Here is a 15,184-nt window from a genome sequence, read left to right as displayed (position 1 = left end):
CCTGTGAGTAAATCACAGGCTGCAACCTATAAAATGGCTGATATGTGACTGCGTTTTACCTACAAGAACAATAATTTCGTACAGTTCAACCCAAGATTTGTGGACCTGAGCAGCTAACTTTACAGCTAAAGAACCATAATGATGTGTAGGCCGTAACAACCTAACTAAAAAGGTTTTAATGGGACGGACTGGAGAAAGGACAAACTCTGGCATGATGGGAAAATAAAAAGCAACTACAATTATTTGTGAAGGTGGCAGTGAATTTCCTTTAATCAAAGACAACCATGACAAATTCATTAACTATCAAAAGCTACATTTTACTAAAAACAATCTGTCTTTAAAAATGTTTAATCATACAATATATACAATACATGCTGCTTTCCTCTTTCGATTTCACTATCCATTTGAGTCCTAAAAAAAGGAGGGAAAAATAGCTGGTTACCAGTTTATAAACGTAAAATGAATCAAAAGTTCACCTGATATACATAAACAGGATCTAATAACTAGTCGTTTCTCTGTGAGTAGAGCCCCAGGCCACGCATATTATATACCTTATGTCTGTTCTGTTTCCCTCAGTTATCTTGGAACAAAAGCAGCTCAGTTAATTGAGGTGCATATTAAGAGTTTACGTTAAGTATTAAAAGCTAATTTGAAACTCTCAAAATTATAGAAAATTTGAGCTTAAAAAAAAAAAAAACACCCTTAAGGATCTAATTCAGCCCCCCCCCCCATTTTACAGATAGATTTGTAGACAAAATGAAGCTGAGTGAGATTAAGTGATTTGCTCAGTGATTTTAAACTAAGGGGACGGAGCAAAGAGAATCCAGGTCTTCTGACTCCCGCCCATAGCAAATGCCCGATCATCATGAAGATTTCCTTCTAGCACGTTCTCCTTCGTAAAAGTGAAGAAGTGTTTGACAGCGTAACTCAGATTTCAGAAAGGCCCATTTACTGACATTATTCCAGGTATTCCTCCTTTTCTACCTCAGAGCTGTAAAACAAGCAAATCGGATCGGGCGGGGAACGCAGCTGATGGGAGGGGCCGATATTCTACTTAACCCAAGCAATCCGAAGAAGGGGACTTGCAGCCACTAGGCCCAACGTGGCCTTTCTCACGGGCACACACACACTTCTCAGAATGGGGCACTGGAGGGAGGCAAATCCCAATTTCACCCGAATGCGAAAAAGGAAGATGGTCTGGAATGCTAATTAACATTTAATAACACATAAGAAGTACTACCTTTGCTGGCGTCAAGCGCTTAGCCTCTGCCGGCTCTGGCCTGAAGCAATCACAGGCTCTGAAATCTCAAAGGTCTTCACGATCTCCTGGCAGAGAACAAAGAAAGAACGTTTGGGGACTGGGTTTACAGCAAACGGCAAACGAAGTGGGAAAGCAGAACTACCCCGGGGCAACATGCAGGGCTTTACCTCCCAGTCACGGTAACTCAAAGCTATAATTCCTTGATTCCTAATTTGGGTGTTTTGGTCAATTCCCTCACTTTCTTCATTAATATTAACAGGCTCTGTTTGAAAGACAAAAGTTTTCAAAGGTTATCAAATCGCAAGAGGTACTCTGAACAAGGAACTGATGAGAACGAATGAACCTGTATCGAAGACACTTAGAATATTACATACTTATTATGATTCCGTGCATCACTGATGTGTTAGAGTGTTATTACGGTAGTAAGTAATCCATTTGCTTCCATTAAAAAAAAAATACCTCCCATAGTAGAGTTACACGTGGCAATCATTTGAAAACTTCTGCATATCTACCCACCAACCTCAGAGCTGAGCCCTAGTGAGTCCAAGAGAAATTGAGAACTATTAAAGTACCAATCAGGGCAATAAAAATACTTGACTCTCTATAGGGGACCTTAGAAAGAAAGGACTCACTGAGCTGGTGAAATAATTCAACTAAGAAAGATCCTCTCAAGGAGAGGAGAGGGAGGTGGCTTCAGGGAAAAAACAGAAGGAAGAAAAGTACAACAGCAACTATAATTACAAACATTTTCAAAACTGGAGGGACTTTCTTGTTAACCTTTAGGGCAGATGTTAAGTCAATGATACAGATGAACCCCCTAATTTTAACTGATGACTGTGTCTGCAGTATTTCAGTTAGTTGAGCAAGACAGAGCATTGTAAAAGTTACCTAAAATGCAAACTCGGTTACATTCAGAAAACTGCATTTCATGAACTCGAATAACATACATTTTCCCTAAAACTCATTTTTCTTAACACAGTATCATTTACCTATTATTGGCAGTCGGTCTTGGTCAAGCTTTATTCTTGCAAAACCATCCTAAAACACAAACATAACTTTAGATTTAGATTCAAAAGCCGATTTAAAAGATTACATTCAAAACCTACAATCATTGGATAAAAAACATTATTAATTAGAAAACTCCATATCCCATGGGGCACCTGGGTAGTATAGTCGGTTAAGCGTTCGACTTGATTTCGGCTCAGGTCATCATCTCAGGGTCATGAGATTGAGCCCCACACTAGGCTCGATGCTCAGCAGGGAGTCTGCTGGAGATTCTCCTTCCGCCTCTCCCCCCTTTCTCTCTCTCAAAAAAAACCCCCTCCATATCCCAGACAATCAATATCGTTACAGTACTGTAACAATAATGAGATTATATGGACAAGACTTTACATTGGGGCATCCTTCAGGTTTCTCATCAGCCTCGATCCTGAGGATCTCCTAAATAAAACTGTTAACTGGCTTGGCTCTTAAAACTTGGCCCTTAAATGTGATTCATGCATATTTTTGGACACTCGGCATTTTATTATGCATAACTCATCATTTACTGCTGACAAAACATGCCTCTGTTATCATTTCTGGGAAAATACTTTGGTCGAGAAAAGATTTTTCCTGAGGTTAAAATCAAATTCATCATCCATGAGCGGGAGTGCAACCTGTTATAAGACTAAAGACAGTCGAAAGCAAATTTCCATAGTATATTGCTGAGTAGGGGTTTTCTTTTCTTTTTTTTCGAACCTCTATTTTGAAATAATTTCAAATTGAAAGGGCTACAAGGCTACTGTAAAGACCTCTCATATATTCTTTCCCCAGCTTTACCATCTGTTCAAGTTTTGCCACGTTATTTCCCCCTCTACATACGTATTAGGAATTTTCATGAGAAAATAAGTGATAGACAACCTGCTCCCTTTCCTTAATACTTTCAGTGTATGTTTCTTGACAAGAACAAGATCTTTTCTTACAAGACAACTATCAAATTTGGGAAACTTAACATTTATACCATACTGTTATCTAATCTACAGCTCCATATTCAAATTTTGTCAATTCATCCTGTAAATTCCTAAAATGTAAAAGCAAGCACAGTTTTGTTTTGTTTTTTTAAGTTTATTACGTTTAGTAATCTCTATAGCCAATGTGGAGCTCAAACTCACAACTCTGAGATTAAGAGTCGCACACTCCACTGACTGAGCCAGCCAGGTGCCCACACAAATTTTCAGCTAGTTTCCTCTGCCTGTGTGCCAATGATTTGCCACAACGGGTCTACCATCCATGCCAGTTAGTACAAATACCTTTGCCGGCTCCCATCCACAGCTTTTTTTACCCCCCTTTTTTTTGAGAGAGAAACAGAGCAAGTGCAGGGTGGAGCAGAGAGAGAATCTTAAGCAGGCTGCACGCCCAATGCAGAGCTGGATGCAGGGCTCGATCTCACAGCTCTGAGATCATGACCTGAGCTGAAATCAAGAGACGTTTAACTGACCGACCGAGCCACCCAGGCACCGTTATTTACCCTTTTAAAAGCTATAAAAGGGGCGCCTGGGTGGCTCAGTTGGTTAAGCGACTGCCTTCGGCTCAGGTCATGATCCTGGAGTCCTGGGATCGAGTCCCGCATCGGGTTCCCTGCTTGGCAGGGAGTCTGCCTCTCCCTCTGACCCTCCCCTCTCTCGTGTTCTCTCTCTCTCTCTCTCTCTCTCTCATTCTCGCCCTCAAATAAATAAATAAAATCTTAAAAAAAAAAAATAAAAAATAAAAGCTATAAAAGAAGGAAGAGAAATAATCTTAAATCTTACCCTTATAATGAAGGAAACATGAAAGATGTTTTCCACTGTTCGGGGGAAAGAATGTGGATCAACCACAAAGTCAAAGAAGGACATAGGAGTATCGGCTATAGACAAAAGAGGAAAAAAAATTCTTCAAAACAGGAAAGATGATTTTTGCCAATCAGTAAGACCAATATTCTCCTGTGTTAGCCGAGGAAGGAAATGGGCACTCGACCTGTCGTGGGAGTGAAAGCTGATTTAGCCCTTCTGGGGGGCAATGTGACGTTATCTATGAAAAATATGTATGTCTACTGATCTGGCAACCCGCCTCTCAAAAGCTGTCATACAGAAATATCAGCATGTGCGCACAAAGCTGTGTACCAAGGCTTCCCCCCGCAGTGGGTTTCACAAGAGTAAGATGCTACCAAGAACTCAGTTGTCCACCCACAGAGGACACAGCCATACAGTGGGAACCCCTGAAAAGAAGAAGGAAGGGGGAGCTGGGTGTGTGGAGAGGGAAGAATGTCCACATGGAAAACTCAGGTTGCAGAAGAATGTGTGTATTATGATTAGCTTTGAAAAAAGCAAAAAAACCAACAAAAAGTCCCAACTTACTTATGTGCAAAGTCACGTGACGGACATAAACATAAGATCTGAAAGTAGACAAGCACATAATACAGGTGGCTGCCTCTGGGGAGCGAGGGAGTCAGTACTCAACTCGACTTTATCCCCTTCTACGGCAACTTTTATTTTGTAACAGAGAAAATACCCCATCTTTTAAAAGCAAAAATGGAAAGTTACTTTGCCAACACTCTCCCATGGGATTGCTAAAGGAGAAGCTGCATTAAACATACATGCCAAAAAAGAATCAAAATGATTCAAACACTACATGTAACTGAAAATGCTTTTAAAAAAAAATAACTTCTCACTGCAAGTGACACGTGTCTAACTGATAAATACAAATTGCTCTACTTTGAACTTGGCATCATACTTACGATCTTCTCGAAAATATGTTTGCAACAATCCCAAAATTCTTTCCACTTCTTTTTCTGTTGCTTCTTGATGAGATTCTTCCATTTCATTTAACTGAAAAGATAAAGTCATTACGAAGCAGACTGACCTACTTGCCTGCTCATTCACGTTTTCTGCTCTCTGACATATCCAAACTCCTCTGTCTTTTATTGGGGGATTGCTAGCAGTTTTTATCCTCTTCTTAAAATTTAAAGTTAAAAAAAAAGATTGTCTCGTTTCAGTAACATTTTTTATATTAACTTTTTAATAGAGGAGTAACGTTACCAAATCAACCATTTTCAGGTTGAACATAAATAGCAAAATACAAAAGGCAGTTTTAGAATAGTGATTCTCAACTGGAAGTGCTTTTGCCTCCTGGGGACATCTGCCACTATCTGGAGATGTTTTTGGTTGTCACAACTGGCGGGAGGGGGAGGCTACTGGCACCTAATGGGGAGAAGCCGAGGATGCCACACAGCATCCTACAACACACAGGACAGCCTCTCACAACAGAGAAGGATCCAGCCCCCAATGTTGATGGTGCCGAGGCTAAGAACCCCTGGTTTGGGAGAACTGATCCAAACTACAGACATGAATTAAAACTAAGGAGTTAATCCAATAAAATGTTTAAAAGCTGAAATTATTTAAGTAATTATTTAATGAACCAAACCGGACTCTAGACCCTAAGGCTTGGAAAGATGGCCAGATTGCCCGTATATTGTATTAATAGCTGCTGTAACCTGAGGTGTTTCTAAAAAACAAACCTGGTCGGGCATTGTCTTCCTCTCTTCTGTCGTGGGAACTTTCCTTGGACGATCGCTTCGTGGCTTTGGCACAGGGAACTCTCCTTGTATTGAACCCAACCTAATGAAAAATATGCTTTCATGTCTTTTTTTGTTTGTTTTTTAAACAAACTGATTGCACTAACTGGAAGCAGTTCCCATGGAAATGGTCGAATTCAGACCAGGCTCCAGTGATATACGAACTGACATTGGACCAAAACTCTTGTCAGGTTTGTGACATCCTTCTGCTCCCTTTGTGTGTCTCAAAGAACTCCTAGGAGCTTTACTCAACCACAGATACCCTCTCAAATGCCTTCCTAGTTTGCTCTCAACAGTAAACCGTTAAATATGCGTGTGGTCTTCCCAGCTAGCCTACTGTCTCTTTGGCAAAGCCAACTTCAGATCAGTGGGAAGGCTGACGGTGTGGGAAAGGGGAACAAAGAGCTCCACGGGGGTTAAAAGCCTTTGGACTAGGGGTGCTAAGGCCGAGGCTCCCAGCCTAGGACTACGGAACACACCCCACACCTGTCTCAGAAGGACAGGTCAAACAGAAGCCATGGGATTCTTTCCCCCTTTGGACTCTCTACGCCCCTTTAAAAAAGCCCTACTGCAGACTTAAGCTACAGTAATAGATGTACCAAGCAGAGGCCAAGGCCCCGAGAACATGGACCCATATGGTCCCTAAGCTCGAGGAGCTCAAAGCATGCAGTGCAGATGGACAGACCCAAATCCACACACACACACACACACCCATTTCAACATAATACAGTAGATCCTACAGTGCTGTGCTAGAGTAATACTCAAGTGCTCTGAGAGCACAGGGGCCAGAGATCTACCCAGACCTGGGAGTGATCGGGTCGGGATCTCTGACCTTATAATGATACCTCTGTCTGGAGAAGTTACTGGAAGCTTCCAAGTTAGGGCCTGGGAGAGGAGCAAACCTTCCCAGATGGAAAAGACTGGGGGAAGACACTGGAGGCCAAAGTAACAGCAAATGCAAGGGCACAAAGCTGTAAGCAGTTCACTGTGGACGCAGGCTGTGCTGGATAAGGAGAGAAAGTTTAAGGCACAGCACCCCGGCTGCATTTAGATCCTGGGATTTATGACAGAGCCTTGAGCTCAAAAGCAAAGAACAGAGATTTGGACTTCATCCTGTAACGAAGATGAAAGATCTTTATGCTGACATGTACGCAGTGGTTCTGGGCCCCTGGGTCACCTGAAGGCTTCTGAAAAACAGATGCGTGGCCCCACACCTGTGCATCTCCAAAGCATTCTCGCTGAGGTACCGCCGCCCTCCAGAGCTTTGGGAGGGTGAACTGGAGTAGACAGATGCCCAGGAGCTGGAGCATGTAAGGGAGAAACAACTGGGTGGCTGCCCCAGAGAAAGTATCTGCTGGAGGTCACAACCAATGCCTTTGAAGGTGGTCTTACAAAAGAACAAGCAAGGGCTATTCTTCATTCCTCCAAAAGGGCTGAGCTAGGAAATTAGGACAGAAGCTAAACTGAGTATGAAGATAAACTTTTCAAAAGTGGAGTGGTTTCCAAAAAAATGGGCCGGGCAGTTTATGTGAGTGACTCAAGCAGGCTTCCAGTACAAGTCAGTGACCATCCAACAGGAAATTACAATGAATGGCACTTGACATACGTTAGTAAAATCTTAAAAGACCCTCCATAAGAGTTATCATCCTCCTACAGTATAAGGGTTAAAGACGACAAAATAAAGCCAGACATTGTGCCCCAGACCCAGAGCCTCACACACTAGAAAACAAGGGAGCCAGCAGGGCCCTGTGGTAAAAGCGGTTCTGGCCCACAGCCTTTCCTGCTTAAATTAAGCAGGATGAGGTTCCATCCACATCGAGATTTCATGGGCTTTTCGATCAAAGCTTAGAAAAATCTCCACACAATGGCATCCTGATTGTCACCGCCACCCTGCCAGATAATTCTTGTTCCTACGATAACAACTTAAGGTTACAAATGGCTGGTCTGACCGATTTTTAAAATAATCTTACAGAAAGTGGAATGTATGGGTTTTATTAAAGGTGTTTTCTGCTGTTTTGCCTGATATTTTCCAGGAGTCATAGACTATGAATTCAAAATCAGAACTATCTTCATCACGGATGAGTTCTTCAGCTTCTAGCGGATTTACACCCATATGTGTCAGCTACAAAAACGAAGGGAAACAAAAAACCCCAGTTAAGCCACAGGCAATCATTCACCACATCCAATAATCTCTATCACTAAACTTGAAGAGGCCAGAGGCAAAAAAGCCTGTTCAGTGCCCTAACACGTTGGCTACATTTCGTATTATACAAATAATCTTATATAAATTCCACCTTTCAAAGGTAGAAACACTAGAAGGAATGAATCCTTAGTCCATCAAAGTATTAGGAAAGCTGTACCAACATACAAATCTGAAATCACATCCCAAATCAAAGGCTCCAGGACAGAACAGGCAAGTTTAGCTGGCTTTTGGATTTTCGTTTTTAGCCAACCTCCTAGAGACCTCTCTTCAGCTTGTGTCTCAGTATATCCAAAGAGCAGTGGCCTAGAGTCAGAGAATCGCTCATCTTACCACCGCCTTCCTGGGAAGAGTTGCTAGAAGTCTAATAATTCTCTTATCCCACACTATCTCACAGAAAATCAAAGTACCCTGATTACATTATGAAATTATAAAATGCCTACAAGTTATCAAATTAAAATAGTAATATCAAACATAAACAATAATCAAAAAGCCCTTGGGAAGCTTGCCCCTATTAATAAAAGCAATCAAACTCTGAAGAGAGGCTGCAAGAGCCCGATCAGAGACGTAAGGTCAGCAAGCCTCCGCCCCCCGTTGCCCTGTCCCCCGCTACTGCCCGCGGAAGGAGGACACGTCCATTTCTGTCCGGTCAAATCTACCCATCTTTGCTTTATAGACCCATACTTGATGCACTCGGAAGGGTCCTCCCCACCCAGCGATTTCAGAGCTATAATTTAGGGTTTTACACTGAATGCCTTAAGACTTCGGGAATTTACTCCGATTTGTTAAAGTACACAGCTCACCTGGATAAATACCAGTAATTTAAAAAAAGATAACCCAGTATATGGTCACTTTATTTATTCAACTATACATGAGTGTGCATTTTCCAAATGCATTATACCTCACAATAAAAAAGTTAAAAGAGAGGAAATTTTAAGGTCTTAAATTTAAGTAAGTTAAATTTCAATTTTAAACCATTTAAGGTTTTAAAAACACAAGAAATTCATCTGCCTCCTGCCTTTACAAAAGAATTAATTTATCTGGGCCGGTCTCCTGGTACTAAATCATTTTAATAACCATTTAACAAACATTCAGGCAGAAATTCAAAGTCCTAGCACAAATGCTAGGACAGAGGTTAGATCAGAGTAGAACCAAAAACAGGAAAAAAAAAAAAAATCACAACATAGTAAAATGCAAGGTCAGCCTCATTGTGCTTTTTTGGTAAATCCACCAAAGAAAAGTTTAAAAATTTTAGGTAACAACCATTCAAAGAAAGGTGAACAAAACAACAAAAAGACCCACAAAAAAGCAAAACCCCAAGCATATTCATATGGTTCCAAGATACTGTCAAGGACTAATGAAAACATGCCCCCCCACCAGGCCTAACTCCTCTCCAGCTGAGCCCTGCCACCTGCAGGGTGGGTCCTGCCCAGCCCAGGACAAAGGCCCGGGGTCACTGAGAATGAAAAAAAAATGACCATTTGTAAATAAACATAGCACCCAGAGTCTTAGAATGCTAAGAGATTTTTAAACCTCTAAGTTCCTCCACAGGGCTCCCCTGTCATTGTTTAACTTGGTGAGATCTCTTTGGAGGAATCCGAGACCTGCCCCCCCAGCCCCCCAAAAAAGGAAAAAGGAAGTGAAATCCATTTGCATACAGATCTTAGCAAAGTAGATAATTATACAATATGTGACATGGGAAACACTTTTTATTAAGATTCTGTAGCTTTGAACTTACTAGAGTTTCAACATATCTTAACATATCAAATGAGTTCAGATCAGAACGCAGCTGCTTTGCTTTCTCTTTGCCCAAATCTGAAGCCAGAACAAGAAACTGGGCATCCAGGACTGCTTCTCTTGCTCGGGACACTATTCAGAAAAGAAGGAAAATACACATTACTAAAAACCCATCATTCACAGGGATTTTCCCAAAATTTCCACCTACTTACTTGACATTTCCCACTGGACCAAAAAATATATATATATATATTCTCAAACATACCCATGTCCCTCTAAAACCTGGCTCCTCTACCTAACCCACCAAAATCCGGAGTCAGAGCTGACCAGTCCTCCTAAAAGCCACTCTCTCCCCGGGGTCCTGCTCCTGTGAACTGAGCCACCAGCTCTTCATAGCTCTGGTTCAACAAAGCCTCTCTCCTCTCCCACACCGGCTTTTTCCTCTGACCCCAGGAGCCCATCTTTGCCACGATTCCCACCTGTGCGGAGGTAAGTCAAAAGGGAGGCCCACTCTGTGTAAGGCAGGGTGGCTTGCTGAGCAGCAAGAGTAGGAGTGCAGGCTGGGCAGGCAGCCTAGGACTCCCGCCCGCCCCCCCAGCCCCTCCCCAGAGTCAGCACAGGCCACCACGTCAACAGGCTACCGCAGGGCAGCGACTCTGAGGATGGGTGACCCAAAAACGTTTGACAGAGGACCCAGGACTTAAGATAAGCTATAGAGAGAAAAAGATTTCAACAGAAGGAGACACAAAGCGAATGGGGCAGGGAGTGGGGGAGGGGGAAGGGACAGGCCCTCTGGAGTTAAGAGCAGGCCTGGGGGGCCCCGGGAAGGGGGAAAAGTGCTCTGGGAACACCTGGAAAGGCCAACTGGAAAGGGAGCCAAATACAGAAACACCTGTGCCTGGAGGCCTTTTCACTTGGATCCCCCACTTCCTGAACCCGCCTCAGGCTGCTGAACTTGCGGACTCCGGGTTCTGTTTGTATACATCATTTTTCTCCCATTTTATTTTGGGAGCGAGGCTGCGGAAGCGACCACGCGTGAAAGGAGGGCAGCAGGGGCCGGGGCTGGAGGCTTGCTCCTGGGCTGCCCCAGGGCCTTGCCCACCGGCCTCCTGGCGCGGCTGGAGAGACAAGTGCAGACTTCTCTGTCACAGATGGCTCTGAGGCCTCCACCGAGTTAAAACCATGAATGCCAAGGATCTAGAATTCTGTGTTTGCTGAGCGACTCCCAGAGCCCAGCTGAGTGAGAGAACTTTGCCTTAGCGAGGTGACCCAGTCAGCAGGGCGGAATCAGCCGAGGGGGAGGCCATGTGTGGCTCAGGAACTAATAAGACGCACAGTAAAACCGCACCGGAGTTGAAGGAGTCGAGAGGAACCTTGAGGAGACCGACTGGGAGTCCCGGAGTGAAGAGAAGACAGAGCTAGGGACGGTGCAGGAGGGATTTAACCAGGTGGTGGGCAAACGCCCAGCTCTGGAAGGATTCCAATGAGATTTAGCAAATGTGGGAGACCCCACTGGGGAATGGCGAGGAGGCTGTGACTAGAGCTAGAAGGACACTCCTTTGAGAACAGGCAGACAGAAAAACGTTAACGGCGGGCAACAGGTAACCCATTAGTCATAACTAGGGCATGGCTAGGCATACAGCTTCTGGTCCTCAAAGAACACAGAGAACCGTGCTCTATTCAACAAATGCATCCTGGGGATAGAGCAGCCGATACCACAGACAAATGAAAGGTAACACATGCAAAGTTCTCAACCCTGAACAAGCAACAGGACCACCTGGGTGGGGGGTGGCGGGCGCTTGCTGAAATAGGCTGCTGGCTGCACCCCCAGAATTTCTCATAAAGCCTTCAGGGCGCCTGAGGGGAGTTCTGAGCAGAATCACCACTACAACGAAAAAACTTGCAACAGTAGCAAAGCACTATTACAATATGTGGGAATTGTTTGATGTCAATAATTTGGCTCTTACATAAAACTAATTAAAATTACTCTAAAACTTATAATAAAAAGCGCTCATATATAAAATAACGAATTACCTCCATTAAACAGAGTGTTGGCCTCTTCAAGGACTTCTGTTAATTTGTCGCTGGCATTCAGTATATCCTCCCGGTTTTCTACGTAAAAAAATACAAGGTTTGGGAAATGTCCTCATCAGGCGCTCATAGTCCGTGACGACGCGATCACCTGCAGGACAGCCAAGCCCGGGCCCCTGCTCCCCGGGTGTGTATGTGGGGGGGGGGGCGGATTACTTCACACATCTCCGTCTTTTTAACCCAAGTGGCTCGGAAAGAGAGAGGTAACTGTACCTTTAAGTAGCATGAACTTTAAAAGGGGCCCGGCTGCCTTTAACCTTCACCCAAGGGGCTCCACAGCTTCTGCAGCCTCCGAGGAGCGCTCCTAAGGGCGGTTCCCAAACTCTGCAAGCCACAGAGGCCCCCTCGAGGGCCACCCGACAGATGGGCGGGCCTCCCCGAGTTTCCGAGTGGGTAGGTCCGGGGTGCGGCCCGAGGACTGGCATTTCTGACAGCTCCCTGGTGGCGCTGCCCCCCTCCCCGCCCCCGCGCTGGGCGGGCGACCGCGCGCCGGACCCGCCGACTGCCAGAAAAGACGCCCCGGGCCCCGCGTCCCGCCGCCGTCGCCCCTTCCCGGCCGTCCCGGCCCGCGCGGCGCCGTCCTGCCCCCTCGGGGCCCGCGCGCCCCCGCCAAGGTCGCGCAGCTCGCTCCACGCGACGGCGCGGGGCCGCCTCGCGAGCCAATCGAGGCGCGGCCGGGCGGCGCGGGGTCGGCCGGGGCGCCGTTGACCAGCCGGGCCGCGCGGGCCTGCGTCCGCCACCTGCCCCCGCCCGCGCCCCGCCTTACGTTGGACCGAGTTGATGAGCGCCCGGTACTGATGGCGGATCTGGCGGCACAGGCCGTGGTCGGTCTCCGCCTCCAGGCTCGCGGGGTCCACCATCTCGTCCCCGGAATCCGACGGCTCCGTCTCCTCCAGGCTCGGGCGCTCCGGGGCCTCCCTGCGCTCGGGCGCGGCGCCGCGGCGGGACACGGGCGACAGCGGGGACCGCGAGCGGGAGCGGGAGCGGGTGCGATCCCGGTGCGGGTCGCGGCCCCGGCCCCGGCCCTCGGACCGGCGGCCGCTGCTGTCCCCGGACATCGCCGCCAATTCGCCGTGCAACTTCGGAACGGCGGAAGTTCGCGCCAGAAACTGAAACCCCTGCTCGGCGCGAGCGCCTGCTCCCCGCGGAACGCGGCTCCCGGGCCGGCGCCAGCGCACAGCGACGCCTCTGGCGGGAGGCCGGCGGCGGGCGCGGCGCGGGGCGCTCCCGAGGCGCCGCGGGGCCCTGCGCCGGCCCTGCGCTCCCCGCACATTGGCTGCACCAGGGGCCCGCTTCCCGTACGGTGCGGGCCCTAGAGCCTTGCCCCGCGGGGCCCGCGGGCCCACCCCGCCAGGCCTGCGCCTTCCCGGGTGTCCTTGGCTCCCTGGGCCCCGGCCACAGCCTGGCGACGACAGGGCGCGCGGTGCCTGTGCGTCCGCGGAGGCTGCGGCGTTTGAGCCGGGCAAGCGCGGGCCGTGGAGACAGGAGAGGCGGCTCTGTGACCTTAGCTTCTCTGAGCCCTCCCTGGGCGGATCAGATGAGGTCCCTGTGCCTCTGGCAATCCCACGCGTGGTGAAGACAGAAGAGCAACAACAATTAACGACAAAAATGGTATTTTTCCTAGTAAACGCTCTGCTAACCGTCCCTTCTAAATACCTACATCATGGCAGTTTATGTTCACAATTGGTTCTCAAACTAAAATATTCTAAAATACCCTCAACAGGGTCCAAGACATGGAATTATATTCAGAAAATGTAGGAGTTTCATTCTTCATGTTTTGGGTTGCGCTGCAAATGTCGTTTCCCAAAAGTTCTCTTTGGTGCTGAGAATACATTTTATTTGTTCCAAGGAACAATATTGGCAGTTGAGTTACTACTCAAGTCTACAAAAATACCCTTTTGTGCATGGTGGGCACTCAGCTGGAGGTAAGCACTATTCGCTGCCCGCCCCCCCCCCCCCGCCCAGCGGCTGATACAACCCGCGAGCCCTACTTACCTGGGTTCCAGAAGGTATCCTCTGATGCCTGCCTCACTGGATGAATGGTGATTGGCCTAAGTGAGTCATGGTGAGCTTATCCTCCTTCCTCTATGACTGGACTAGGGATGGGCATGTGATCCAGTTCTGATCAGTGAGACGTGAAGGGGCTTCCTGTCTGGATGAAAAAGCCTCCAGAAAAGAGAGCCTTTATCCCCATCCTCACTCCCTCTCTGAGACGCTGGTATGATGACCCGGTTCTAGGCGTGATGGCAGCTGTCTACTCCTGATGAAGTGACAAGCATAGGAAAGAGCAGAATGCTGGGGGCAGTGGAAAGGAAGGATAGACATAGCTCAGCCGCGGAATAACTGCCTATCTCCAGCCTGTGTTATCTCCTGTGTTCATTGCTTTGGGGTTATCACTTGCAGTTCAATGCATTGGAACTGAGACAAATACTTAGCATTCTCCTAGGTGGAAATTCATTCCACGCTGCAGACAAAAATACCTAGAACATTTCGTTCAATTTAACAAGCTTTTGGTGTGTACTAATGAGCTCTACAAACACAGGAGGTCACAAAGATGGCTCAGAGACTTGCCTTTGCCATCCATGGTCTCACAAGGAGACAGACATGAAAGTGATCCTAAGATTCATGTGGCGATACAAGGGATCCAGAAGCCAAAACAATCTTGAAAAAGAAGAACAAAGTTGGCAGGACTCACATTCCTCAATTCCAAAACTTACCTCAAAGTTGTAGTAATCAAGACTGTGTGGAGCTGGCATAAGGATAAACACAGATCAATGGAATAAAATGAGAAGTCCAGAAATAAACCTATTCATCTACGGTCAATTGATTTTTTTTTTTACAAAGTTGCCAAGACAATTCACTGGGGGAAAGAACAGTCCTTGCTACAATTGTGCTGGGACCATTGGCTATTCATATGGGAAAGAATGAAGTTGGACCCCTCCTTAATGCTATATATAAAAATGAACTCAAAATGGATCAGACGTAAATGTAAAAGCTAGTATTATAAAAATCTTAGAAGAATTCGCAGGTATAAATCTTTGTGACCTTGGCTTAGGTAATGGTTTCTTAGATATGACACCAAAAGCACAAGCAACCAATATCTGATGAGGGCTGAAGCCATGGAGAAGGGGCCACCAGACAGGAGCTGTGGTCCTAGAGGCATGCAGTCATGCCAAAAAAAGAGGAAGTGGGGGTAAAACACCTTGGTCTCTCTCTCCCGAACATCTCTTTGAATGATTTTACCTCCCATTGGCTAAGGCCAATGTAAAGCCAGTGGGCAAGAGAACCTGTGTGATACACTCCATAG

General features: G+C 46.5%; 1 protein-coding gene across 1 annotated transcript; it reads right to left on the bottom strand.

The window, feature by feature from the left end:
* Positions 1-239: 239 nt before the first annotated feature.
* Positions 240-13,005, bottom strand: NSMCE4A (NSE4 homolog A, SMC5-SMC6 complex component). The gene is made up of 11 exons (XM_025880277.2): positions 12,644-13,005; positions 11,821-11,898; positions 9,788-9,918; positions 7,820-7,971; positions 5,793-5,892; positions 5,013-5,103; positions 4,048-4,142; positions 2,251-2,299; positions 1,429-1,523; positions 1,241-1,326; positions 240-411 (listed from the first exon to the last, which is right to left on the bottom strand). Exons 1-10 carry the CDS (start codon positions 12,933-12,935, stop codon positions 1,252-1,254), a joined length of 1,158 nt encoding a protein of 385 aa, XP_025736062.1. The 5' UTR covers positions 12,936-13,005; the 3' UTR covers positions 240-411; positions 1,241-1,251.
* Positions 13,006-15,184: the final 2,179 nt, after the last annotated feature.

This window comes from Callorhinus ursinus, unplaced genomic scaffold (assembly GCF_003265705.2).
Source record: "Callorhinus ursinus isolate GAN/ISIS: 27379988/994484 unplaced genomic scaffold, GSC_fseal_2.0 scaffold20, whole genome shotgun sequence".
Lineage (NCBI taxonomy): Eukaryota > Metazoa > Chordata > Mammalia > Carnivora > Otariidae > Callorhinus > Callorhinus ursinus.
The sequence above is the reverse complement of the archived record's forward strand: the minus strand, read 5'-3'. Positions and strand labels throughout refer to the sequence as shown.